Source organism: Poecilia reticulata, linkage group LG4 (genome assembly GCF_000633615.1).
Source record: "Poecilia reticulata strain Guanapo linkage group LG4, Guppy_female_1.0+MT, whole genome shotgun sequence".
Classification (NCBI taxonomy): domain Eukaryota; kingdom Metazoa; phylum Chordata; class Actinopteri; order Cyprinodontiformes; family Poeciliidae; genus Poecilia; species Poecilia reticulata.
In genome coordinates this window covers 27,235,338-27,248,255 of record NC_024334.1, presented here as the reverse complement: position 1 = coordinate 27,248,255, position 12,918 = coordinate 27,235,338, and the positions used below count along the sequence as shown (strand labels likewise).

Sequence of the window (12,918 nt, the reverse complement as noted above, 5' to 3'; positions counted from 1 at the left end):
CTTAAGGAGCCGCTGATAAGGGACATTTCTTATGTGCATTTTTTGTTGAAAAATGTGCCCACGTGTTGATATGTAAAATAAAGAGCATAGCAGAAGGRAACGTTTTTGTTTTTTTTGTCTGTTTTGCCTTTTTTTAAAAGACAAACATAAAGATTTAGTCTATGAAACAAATGTCCCCATAATGCAAAAAATACTGAGTTCCAGCTGTGCACTTGCAGTTAGCATTGAACAAGTGGCTAAGGTAAAGCAAACCTACGAAAAGACGATTTTTAWAAAACATTGGAAACCCACTTGTATGTGGATATGTGTGTGTGAGAACAGAAAGGTAAATTGCACTGGAGCTTTCCACTGTGAGCCCTCTTTGCAGGGGATCTAGCACCTTATGTGACATAAGTACATCAGTGGGGAAGTGTAGCTTAAGTCAACTCAACAACAGCAATGGGCGAATATGCACTGTTACTCTGGTTCTACAGGTAAGAAAATGAGAATTACCCACACAGCTTTTAAATGTACCAAAAAATACAAAGATGTTTTTTTTCAGCATAACCTCTATTTTATTTATTTATTTATTTATTTATTTATTTATTGAGATTTCACCATTTCACAGGGCTGTAAAAGAGTCACACATATAAAAGAGATAAAATGTTCTAATTCTGGTTACAGGAAATATTGTGACATGGGATTTTGTAAAGGTTAACATCTTTCCCTTGATTAGAGTATAAAGACAGGACTCAGAGCACTAACAAGACAAGACAGTCTGTGTTGTGCTGCTGTAAACAGTCTGTCACCTTGTACTTTCCTGTGCAGCTTGATGTGGCAAATATTGTGCAAGGAACCCAGTGTCTAATGGTGCCGTCACGTTTGAACATGGAACTCCATTGTAACAAGGAGCGATTTGACGAAGGCGCGAGGCGATTAGATTAACCATCAAACAGACCCAGCAACACTGCAGTTTTCAGGGTTTGATAGGTCCTCAATAATGAGTCCATCTAAAATATTGTTTTGATATTACTAAGATGTTTTTTTGTTTTTCATTTCTGTAAGGAAATATTTTGCTGTTCTTTAACCTAGTGTTTCACTGGAAAGAAAAATCCTTAACACAAGGAGTGTCTAAAAAATAAGTTTAAAAGATGAATAAATTGACCTTAATAGTTTTCTCTCTGCTCCTATGTAAACAAAAGAAACCTTGAATGCTCAGAGAAGATGGTTAATGTTTAATGCAACTGGAAGTTTCMATCTCATAAAATGGTCTTTAATAATATATTTGCTTTTTGTTTGTAACAAGCGTTTCCAAAGCTTTAACATTAATGCTTACCACACAGATTCTCGACAACTGGAGATACCATAAATCAAAGGTGGCGTCTTATTGGTTGGTGAAGCTGGACTCGACCAAACAGCGGAAGGTGAGTCGCAAAGCASAATCCAAACTCCTTGGCTAGTGCTTAATTGATTTAAGTCTAACGTAATACTGTATCTTTATGTCTATGCAAATGATTCACATCTATTTTAATTTCTCAAATATGTATTTTATTCAAATTTTACACCAGCACAAAGTAGAGGATAGTCCAGAAGTGGAAGTAAAATAATGCATGACTTTCCCATTTTTCTTTTTTCAAATAAAAATCTGAAAAGTGTGGTGTGTATGTATTCACCCTCTGATGTCCCTACATAAAAACCCAGTGCAACAAGTTGCCTTCAGAGTTCATCTAATTAGTCAGTCAGCGTCATGAAAATCCAAGAAACACAACAGACGAGTAAGACATAAAGCCAATGAGAAGTTCAAGGCAGGGGCAGGTTGTAAAACAATAAGTTGTAATCATCTCAAAGATTATGCTTTAGTCTGTCTGAAAATGGGAAGATTACATCACAAATACAAATCTCACAAAAAAATGATCATCCACTAAACTAGCCGAGAAAAGATGGCCTTAAATCAAGCAGCCAAGAGACCTTTGGTAACTCTGGAGGAGCTGAAGAAAACATTAACTCAGGTGGGAGACTTAGTTCACAGGATAACTACTAGTTTTGAACTYCTAAGATCTTGCCTTTGTAGATTTACTGGCATCTTATGGTTAAAGTAAAACCATAAGATGGCCCATTTAAAATTTCATCCATCCATCCATCCATTGTCCTTCATTTTCCAAGCGGGAGTAGTGAGGCAATAATTCTATTAGAGGAACCCAGACATTTTTCTCCCCAGTGACCGTCTGCAGCTCATTATGAGGAACCCAAAGTCATTCCCAGGCCAGAAGGGAGACAGAGTCCCTCCAGCAAGTTTTGGGTCTGCTCCAGGGCCTTATCCCAGAGGGACAGGCCTGGAGAAGCTCCAGAGGGAGGTGCCCAGGAGGGATCCTGATCAGATGTTCCAACCACCTCTGCTGACTCCTTTTGATGCAAAGGAGCAGCACCTCTACTCCGAGCACTTCTCAGATGACGGCGCTTCACAGCCTGTCTCTAAGGTCGAGTCCAGCCCACCTAAGACAAATGTGTATTTCAGTCCCTTGTATCTGGAGTCTTGTTTTTTGATCAGAGCCGATGTCTTGTGACCAATGTAAGAGCTTCCCTTAGGGGCTCAGCTGTTTCTTCATCGAGACACTTTTAACGCCACGGTTTTTATGAGCAGACCATCCTTTCCCTGATCCGAACCAAATCCTCAGGCTCAAAATCTGACTCCCATCCCAGCTGCTTTACACTTGGTGATGGACGAAAACCTGTTGGAGGCTCCAAAAACATTTAAACTTGGGCGGACATTAGCCTTTCAGCAGGACAATGACCTTAAACATACAACCAGATCTAAAATAGAACTATCTAGGTCAAACCATAGTAATGACCTAGAATCTTTAACAAGAGCTGAATATTGATGAACTGAACTGCTTTGCCAAAGCAGCTGAAGTCTGAATCGGAACCCCCGATACAAAACCTGAGTTACAAAAGAAAAAGCTTGAAATAAATAGACTTTTGAAAATAAAATTGTATTTTTATGTTTGTCTGACTTGGTAAAAGTCTAGAGAAACATGTTGCTTTCCAACATGTCAAACATCATAAGAGAAAAAGAGAAGTGGTAAGCTTTTTCTTTTTTTAAATTAATAAAGATARCAAATTAGTTTCGATCTCAATTTCTCAAAGGAAAGCCAGCTGTGGGTAAAAAAAAAGACAGCAAACATATACAACTATAACTTTTGTTGTTTATTTAAAATAGTTAGGTCCAATATGACTCYCACTGTTCGCAAATGTGAATTGCTCAATTGAAAATTATTTTATGATTTGCATTGGGATACAATACATTTTAATATGTATAAAACTGAAGTTATGTTTTTAAAAGTTTGTTGTTACTTTTGTCCATGCACCCATGAAAGTTACTCTGAAGATCAGTTTAGGTTCAAGTTGTTGCTTTTTGTCAAAATATATTGTGAATGCTTTGACATGGTTTTGGGAAACACCTTTTCCCAGTTTTCTGATGGTTCAAAATAAAAAATATTTATTTTGAACCCCTGTCTAGGACACATTTCTCTGAAATAATGCTTCATTTATTTGTTTTATCTTAGGTGTGAAAGAGTTAAATGTGGGACACATTTGTTTTTCAGACACAATTTGCCATGATAATCCTTTCTTTTTTTTGATGTTAGGTCTAAAAGTGTTAAAAATGGGGCTCATTTATCTTTTGACGTCCGTATAAATGGCCTGCCTCTGCCTTTCCTGTCAGGGCTTCTATGCCGTCGCCTTGCACGGAATGGATGTTGTTAAAACCAGAGAACATGACAAAATGTCACTGCGCCTACCTATTTCTGTGAAAGCTTTTGAACAACTTTTAAAACACGAAAAATAATCCCCAAATCAAACTTTAGAGGGAAAAAAAAAAGAGCAGAAAAAAACCCCCATGACAAACATGAAGATCATTACCATGTCAGACCATGGGAGGTAGATCCACCAAAAAAGATGTAAACAAAACAGAAGAGGGGACAAGAYGTGAAATGGCATCCAGTAGGCGTGTCAGTAATGATGTGATCTCTCAGCCATTGCTTTCTGCACCGCTGTGCTCAGCTGTGGGCCTCGGTGGCGTGAGCTCATGTTTATTTGGAGTGAAGCAGCCTAATGAGCAGCAGGCAGAGGTCAGGAACGTAGCACCCACCGCTCTGCCGCCTGATTACCATACCAAGACATATCTGTGTGTGTTTACTCATCTATCAGTTTGTCTGAGAGCGCATGCATGCCCTGTTCGCCTCATGCTGCTGTGGGGAAATCTCACTTCTTTTGCATCGATAACAAACACACACACACACACATGCGTGGATGCACAGACGGACAAGCACTTCAGTAATGAGGAGCGAGGAATCAAAGTCAAAAGAGCCTCAGCACTGCTCTGAGCTGGGATGAAAAGGGGAAGAAAAGGGAAGAAATAGAAGGTTGTGAGGTGGGAAGAGATAGGAAAAAGGAAGAGGGAGAAAGATGGAAGCCTGGCGAAGGTGTCTGTGGACCGCCSGGGAACTTCTGACACCTTATCTCCAAGACTGACATTGGTGCAGCAATTAGCCCTCTTCCAGGCTCTCCACTGTCTGCCCCAATGGTTTTTTGTCCTAGCTTGTAGCTCAGCCACACACACGCACACACACAAAGACATTGGATTTGTATCTTTGCATAGAGACCTCTATGAAAGCACTGACTAAACTGCTCAAATAGTCAGTGCACAGTGGAAAATTTGATTAAAGTTTTTCTTCAGTCGGTTTGTGTTGTTGAATATGCATCTTTCACCGGATTTATTCATAAATGCAAGCTTGCTCTTTGTTGGTGAGCAAATTTGGGAGCCTGTGTGATTGCTAATTTCATGGTAAGATCAACAGGGAAAAAACAGGAAGAAATTACAACTGGAAGAAATGCCAAGTTCTGCATATAAATAAGAAACGTCATTATGTATTTCATTACAACAAACACTCCTTTTACTTGCGTAACTTTGAACCTGAAGTAACTGTTGTTTTTCTCTTCATATCACACTTACTTTCTGGTCGCCTCAGGTGTTGGACATTGTTCGTTCAAACGTTCGCCTGGTGCTGCAGCGGATCTGGAGGGAGCCGGATGTAGAGAACCTACACCTCTATCGGCTTTTTAAACGCGTCTTCAATCGACTGTTGTGGAGCCACGGCCAGGGCCTTTGGAGCTGCTTCTCCAACACCGGGTAGGCTGGTCTGAGCTCGACTAAAGCTGCGTCTACAAACGAATCCTATTAAAATGAACAAAGGAGGCAGCACCCTTAAAATTATACTGAACCGAAAACCAGTGGGTCTGTTCTAAATACGCTGTCCTTCAAAATTGTTTGCACCTCAGGTATAAAGCCCTACATTTGCTTTAAATTCATCACACTGTAAAAAAAAAAAAAATCTATTTTTAATTCCTGTACTTTTATTCGATAGGAGGAAAGAACATCCTTCTTCACGAGATATTTTTCTACCTGAAGTCATGACACTTAGTTTTCTCCTATTTTGACCAGCCCTCTTTATTTTTGTTAGATGCTCCACACTCTAGAGTATTCTCTTGTGTTCTCATCTTTTCAGCTCACTTCACAAATGTTCTCCATGATTTAGGCCCTGTGGCTGACATGTTCAGGAAAAAAGAAAAAAAGGTGATTTTGTGTCTGGTGAACTATTTTTGTTTTGGATCTTTCATGTAATCTCGCTGAAAGACCCAATGATAACCTGCTTTCAGAATTCTAGCAGAGGCCACCACATTTTACTTTAGTGTTCCTGGGTTTACAAGAGTTCATGATGCCATGCACTCTAACAAGGCACCCAGGCTCTTTTTAAGTGAGACAATCCCACAGCATTACAGATCCTCCACCATTCTTAACAGAAACATATTCATCATTTGTTTCACTCCAAAATCGCCTGCAGTATTTCTTGCTGAAAACGTTGATTTCATTTGATCAAAGCAAACAGTTCCGATTAAAATTACAGTAGCATATTAACAATGTATGGTAGGACAGAACGAGCGTTATCCTGACATGCCTCTTGAATATTCAGTTGACTTGTAATCATTTGACCTTCATTTAATCGAATTAAGAACAAAATAACATCCTGGTGGAAAAGTGTGTAATGATTGTTATGGAGACTTGGTCCTCAAAAAGCCAGTCTTTGCTGCCAGGAGCTTTGAATATTTTATACTCCTCTTGTCTTTCTCATCACTGTGGGTGGAAAGAAAGTCGACTCTTTGTCCAGCCTTGCTCGTCACAGGTCCAGTTGTTATAAACTTTTTAGTAGATTCAACAAGAGAATGGGCAACCTTTGTCTTGTTGCTTACTTGCTTATAAAGATCAAGACACATCTGCATTATGTCAATGGCGTGTTCTCTAGTTTTACYAATTTAAGACTAGCTATGAGAAATTAGTCTTTTTGTCACGTCAGAGTCATATAGAAAGAGCTAAAGATAAACAAAAAAAAAGTACAACATTCTGATAAACTTAAAACATTTTTTAGTATCAATCACAAAAACTCTTGAGTTATATTTATTTTTCCAGAATAAGTATAAAATGATTTCGACATGAGATGAAGTGGGATGTACTTGTAGCGAAATCAAACAGACAATAAAAGAAGAAAAAGTGTCACAAACCACGAAGGAATTTAAATCGCTTGCAGTCAACAGAAACAAGTGTTTGCGCTCCAAGCCAATTACTACTTCATTCATTGCATCACTCCTCCATCTCCATAACTAGAGGCTCATGCACTGCCTAAGTTCCCCATGCCTGTGAGCCCTCCATTCATCAATAAACCAGTTTTTACTGACAGCAGGGACAATTTGGCATTTCCAGTCAGTCTGACTTCAGAAAAAAAATGTACGGGCTGAAAGATGGAGATGTGGAGTGACTGACAGATCAAGCAGACCCCACTGCACTTTCTCCACTTAAACCGGGCCTAATCAGGGCTTATTCACAGGTGAGAGCAGGGAGAAAGAGAAAGGGAGGAACGGAATCGGGTGGGAGGTGAATGAAGGCCTCTTAAGTTCAGGCTGTTATCTGACAGTCTGAAATCTTCTTGTGTTTTTTTTTAGTAATATTTACTTTAAAATCAAAGAGAAGTGCCCTTTTTTCCACAAGTGATACATTTCAGTAGTTGTTTTTCTAAAAAAAAAAAACAACAACAACTTTACATCGAGATCAGTTAGGGTTTGTCCTGTAAGTAAAGTCTTACAAGCACCTTTAATCAGACAACAAGCGGAAAGATTCAGATGTASCACCCCGACCTGCAGACAGCTGCTGAACTGCTGGCTTTTCTTCTCCTTTGAGATAAAGGTGTGACCTTCTCACATCTCCTAGTCTCCATATCATTTACAGTTCAGTTGTTCGGCGCCGTGTTCCCCCTGGCACAGAGGGCTCAGGGGGGGGGGGTAACTCGAGTCGCTGTCCACAGCTCTCCACTTTGCTCTCCTGCTTCCATCGGAGTCCTAATTGAGGGCAAGTGTGGGAGGGAGGGAGCGAGCGAGCAGGTGACCGAGATGAAGGGCTTGATACGAGTATGGAGAGTCAAAGACTAACTTAGTGACTGAGAGAATTTGGAAAGTGATTTAAAAGGAGAATTTGTTTGAAATGGCAGGGATTGGGTGGAGGGACATTAGCCTGCAAGGATTAGTTTAGCCAAGGCTGCATCCCACCCCCCTCGTTTTATCTTTGTCTGATCACAGCGTGGTCTTGGATGATACAGCTAGCTCTGTAGCCTATCGCCTGGCCTCCTCCTTTCAACGTGGCACGCTCTAACATGGATGAACCCAACAGGGAGTCCCGTATCACGCAGAGACAGTGAGGCGGTTACTGCTCCAAAAGCACCCTCTAAATCCAGGGTGAAGACCCCCTCCTTGCTCYTCTCTGTCTCTTGTTTGATATTTTATCTGAGGGACTTAACAACAATCAAACGGCCCAGCAGCTATTGTGGGAAATGAATTCAGCAGGCTTTAAGAAAGGACTTAGGAGGAGGAGAATGGAAACACGGAGTTCTGAACCCTTTCAGAGGAAGCACGTCCCACCTCCCAAGGAGCGAAGAGGGGAAGACATCAAAACTTCCCCCCCGGGGTTGTCTGTCTCAGTTCTTGAAACTCTCTCCCAGTCAGGGGTATGTATAGGATTGTTAGGAGGGTTAACTGTACTTGGATTTGTTTCATCCCTCCTCCGGGTTTATCCCCATGCCGGTAGATTTCAGAGTGTATGCAGATGTGTTTGCACTCATCAACAGCGAAAAGGTTACGCTGTGGTCATAATGCATACATAATTAACTTGTAAGTGAGGCTTCCTGGTGATGTTTATTACTCGTGTGCTAACTGGGCTCTCTGCTCTTCAGCTCGTCGTGGGAGATCATCTTCAGCAAGAGCAGCGATGTGGTGTCGCCCCAGGAGCTGCAGTGCTGTCGCCGACTCGTCCAGCTGTGCCGGGACTGCCTGCTAGTCGTTTACAAGTTTGTCTCAGAGTCACGTGGCACTTTGACAACCTTCAGTCCTGAATGGGATGATACAAGGTAAAAAGTGGGTTCAAATGTTTTGATTCCTTGGACTTTGACAGTCTTTCTTTATTATTCTGCTGCAGTACAGATTTGAAACACATGCTAGGATGCAATGCGAGTCACACAGGGCTTTTGAAGGAAGGCACACCCATCTGTGTAGCCTTGTTTATATAAAAGGAAATTCAAAATGCTTTACAAAAGCTACTTAAAAATCATATATATATATATATACTTCATACCTGCCCAGTAATTTTGAGATATATTTACATTACCTTGCAAAAGTATTCTACTCCTTTTTGTCACATTACAACCACAAACCTCATTGTTAAATTTTATACAATAGAGCAACACAGAGTATATAAAATAGAAAGTAGGATAGAATGTTACGTGGCTTTCTATAATTTTTGAAACATAAAAAAATATATTTATATTAAAAAAGGTCTTGCATTTGTTTCCAGGCTCTTTACTCTGACACCTTTAAATAAGTGCAGCAAGGTGCTTTCAGAAGCTAGCCAATTAATAAATACAGTCCATTTGTGCATAATTTAGTCTCAGTATAAATGCAGTTACTCTGTACAGGCCTCAGAGGTTGTTTTTTTTAAAATCATTATTCAACAATCAAGATCATAAAGCTCAAGGAACACAGCAGACAGGTCAGGGAGAAACTTGTGGAGAAGATTAAAGCCAGGTTACAGAACAAAATCCCAAACTTTGAACATTTCGCAAAGCTGTGTTCAGTTCTCTTATCTAATGGAAAGCGTATGACACAGCTACAAACCTATAAAAACATGTCCGAGCGCTTAAAGAGACATGGCAACCAAGGAGATTCTTAGGCACAGAAGCTCTGGAAGAGCTTCAGAGATTCACACCTCAGGTGGTAAAATGGGAAACATGACATCACAAGAAAATAATAATAATAATAATAATAATAATAATAATAATAATAATAATAATAATAATAATAATAATAATAATAATAATAATAATAATAATAATAATAATAAAAAAAACTTAAACTATCATGTATGAAATACATTGAAGCTTACGGAATGTAATGTGACAAAATGTGAAAAAGTTCAAGGGGGATTAGTGCTGTCATTCTCTGTCTTGAATCCAGCTGAGCCAGATCCTCTCAACTTGCATTTTTGAGACTCAATAAACACTAAAGTAATTGTTTTTATTATAACATTCAGCTGGAAGACGCCCTGACTCCCATCCTCACCTAAACTATTTAATGTGAAGATCACTGTGTTTTAGTTCACAAAGTGAAATAATGAGAATGAACAGAAATATAGGTGTAAAATATTAATGAGATGTTACAAKCAGTCAATGTTATTGGCATTGATCAGGYCACAATAATGCAATGTTGGGTGTCTGTATTTACAAGCCCTTCCCCCCACAACCCAAAACGACATGACATCACAAGAAAATTCCCAGATGTCCTGTGTCCAGCTCATTATGCAGTATCTTGCAGGTGGTTTTAATGCGCTGGCTGATTGCTGCAATGCCACGAACAATTTAAAAACGTAGTAAAAAATAAATCAGACAATAAACACAACACAGAGGCAATRAATGAAGCCTGCTGCAGTGCTGAACATGTGTAAAGATAACAACCTTGATGAATATTTATTTTGGTGTTTTAATCTGATATTTAGGTCAAAGTGGAGTGTTAATCAAAGCAGCCTAAAGCCCCACAAGTGCCAAGTAATAAATTCCCTTTGGAAGGCACTGACAAACACCGCGTTACGATACAGCTATCATCATTAAACCTCTTTCAGGAAACATTTCCACTTCCCCCACTCCCCCTCTGTGGAGCCTTGCAGCCATCATCTTCTTCATGCAACCCCCGATAAAACAAACAAGCAAAAATCAGCCTCATTCTATTTTTAACGCAGATCGCCACAGGGAACAGCGGCTCAGGTTTGGAATGAGTGAACTTTTAAATCACACATGCTGTGGGCCCGTCAGACAGGGCGGGAGCCGAGCTGGGAGCAGGGAGAGAGAGGGAGCGTGCCGTTAACAGGAAATAATGGCCCACAGATTAGCGCTCAGGTTAGCCCGGGGCCCCTGGAGGCCTTCTTAATTCAATTAGAGCCCAGATGAGTCTGAGCAGCAAATGACCTTACGAGAGAGAGCTTTTTTTTTTTTCCTTTTTTTTTTTTTCCTGCGGCCTCACTTTACATGATTCATAAGCCTTGCACATATTTTAACAAGCTATCACTTTGCTTCTAGTGTATAAAAACCTTAGCTGTTWAAAGGTATGTGGTGTTTTTTATGCTTTATCTYTTGTGACGTTCTTTWATAATTTGCCTGAACTGATTTTCGAGTATGTGAATGCAAATATGTTCTCTATTTGATCTGATCATTCTCAGAACCACATGTTTGCTGAAGGTATCCTTTCGGATAGCTTTAGGCTTGCATTTGTCTGTCTTTCCTTATTTCCTCTGTCTATATATCTTTGTATAAAAAAAGCTTTCCATTCGCTGCTGGACCAACCTCCACCCATGGCTCCCCTCCTGCTGCTGTCGCTGCTGCTTCCTCTACCTCCTCTTCTTCCGTCKCTTCGCCCCTCAACTCAGGTCTCTGCTTGGTTTAGTTCCACCCCCCCCTCATCCTGCAACAATGCCTCTTCTCACTGCTTTCTGTTGGTGCCACCACTTCAACATTTCAATGAAGGCCTGATCAAACTTGCCCGAAGATGGTTGCTTTGGATGCAGAACCAACAGTCTGGCATGATGTCCTTCTCCTTCTCTCATTAGCCAAAGAAAAAAAAAAAAAAACATATTGAGATTATAATAGCATAACGAGACAGTTTAATGATTGCACTATTTTCCCCAAATTTGTTACTCTGTGTTGCAAGAGAATAAAAATAAGGAGAAGAAATCACATTCAGACTGTTTGGAGCACTTTCAGTCGACACTGCAAACATTCAACCTGTTTGCAGCACAGCACTCGAGTGCCACCACGTCTTTAACACAATGCTTTAATCAAGAGCATCCTACTGTAGCCTGARAACATTTGAAGTACAAGTGTCTCAGTGGGAACTGAGAGCTTCACCTGCACCGCATTTGTGCCATGATCAACCTAAGCACCGCTCTYTTCCTGACACAGGTTGACAGGAAAAAAAAAAAAAGTTTGGTTTATAACGTGCGGTTTGCAGTTCCACAAGTGGCTCACATCACTCCATCGGCATGCGAAGGGCCGCGCACAAGCCACTGCCGCCACTTCAGATGGCTGAGAAGCAATTAGGATTTTATTTTCCCATCGATGCATATGCATAACATGAAAGGCTAAACTGTGTGGATGTGAAAGTGTATGGGTGTGCATGCTCATGTCCTGTGCCGTGACCCGATAGCGGTCCCTCTCTCTAGAGAGTTGACTTCTTTAGCTGTATTTACATCTGAAAGACCAAGTGGCGGTCTATATAAAAGCTCTGAAATCATATTTTAGCTCAATGCTGGGATTTTCCTTACAGAAAATGTGGATTATAGGGACTGACCTTGTCTTTTACATTAAAATTACCCATGAACATGAATAACCAAACATAAACCTCATCATGTACATGTAAGCTGTGTTTCTGAACCTACTTTAAAAAGGTAAACCTATACGTCAGTGGAAGTGCAATAAAACGCACGATGCTTTTGAAAGGCTGTTTTGCAGAAAATGGTAAAAGGACACAGGTGTTTTTCATTTCCACATGAATTACCTTTCAGTTTTCCCAGCCCTCAACATGATCATATACAAAGAAGCATTGGTTTGCCTTAGAAGGCAGCAACCTTCAGGGCTGTGAAATGAAGCCAGATGGCTCGAGCAGTGAGCTGGTTTCATAAACGGCATATTTTAATGCCAAACTTTCAACAAGAAGCAGTGGTTCAAGTCTGAGGTAATCATTCAAATGCATCACATAGGTGGCATTTTTCGTATTTTCTTTTTTTAATAACTCTCAAGTTAAAACTGAATTTTGAGAAAGTTGCACCTAATAAAACTTTTGTCGGTGAGAGTGATAAGTGGATTCTATTACTGCCATCTATTAGGTGCTCACAACCCAAATAGAATGCAAAGATCAAAACCTTAGATAGCAGTAGAAAAGCCCAGGGTGACACCCTCTATTATTTAGAGTAAATAGCAAAACCCTAAGGTACAGTGCAACAGATTTACAGTACCATACACMTTACAAAAATAGGATGAAGTGTGTGTTTATAGGTATATGGTTCAACTTACTTCAAACCTATGCTCAACTTACCCCATGCACACAGTAAGTTGTGCYATGAGACACCTTTTTTTGGACAGGCTATAATATCAAAACAGTTATGTCCGCACTTGTTCTGATTATTTGAAGGAATGCACAATATTCTGAAATATATGCAGATATGTAAGTTTGCAATCAAACTAAGGTTGCCTTGATGTAGTAATCCTTAATATGAAAAATGACTCATCTTACCCTAAT

General features: G+C 40.0%; 1 protein-coding gene across 8 annotated transcripts in view; it reads left to right on the top strand.

The window, feature by feature from the left end:
• ttll7 (tubulin tyrosine ligase-like family, member 7) overlaps positions 1-12,918 on the top strand; it is an 86,934-nt gene that overhangs the window by 67,139 nt on the left and 6,877 nt on the right. For 4 of the 8 annotated variants that reach the window (XM_008408043.2, XM_008408045.2, XM_008408046.2 and 1 more), the window contains 4 exons: positions 1,323-1,403; positions 5,007-5,167; positions 8,313-8,486; positions 10,944-11,050. In XM_008408043.2, coding sequence (XP_008406265.1) covers positions 1,323-1,403; positions 5,007-5,167; positions 8,313-8,486; positions 10,944-11,050 — 523 coding nt within the window. Of the gene's footprint in view, positions 1-1,322; positions 1,404-5,006; positions 5,168-8,312; positions 8,491-10,943; positions 11,051-12,918 lie in introns of those variants that run through there. The other 4 variants (XR_533603.2, XM_008408047.2, XM_008408050.2 and 1 more) reach the window with 2 other exon arrangements.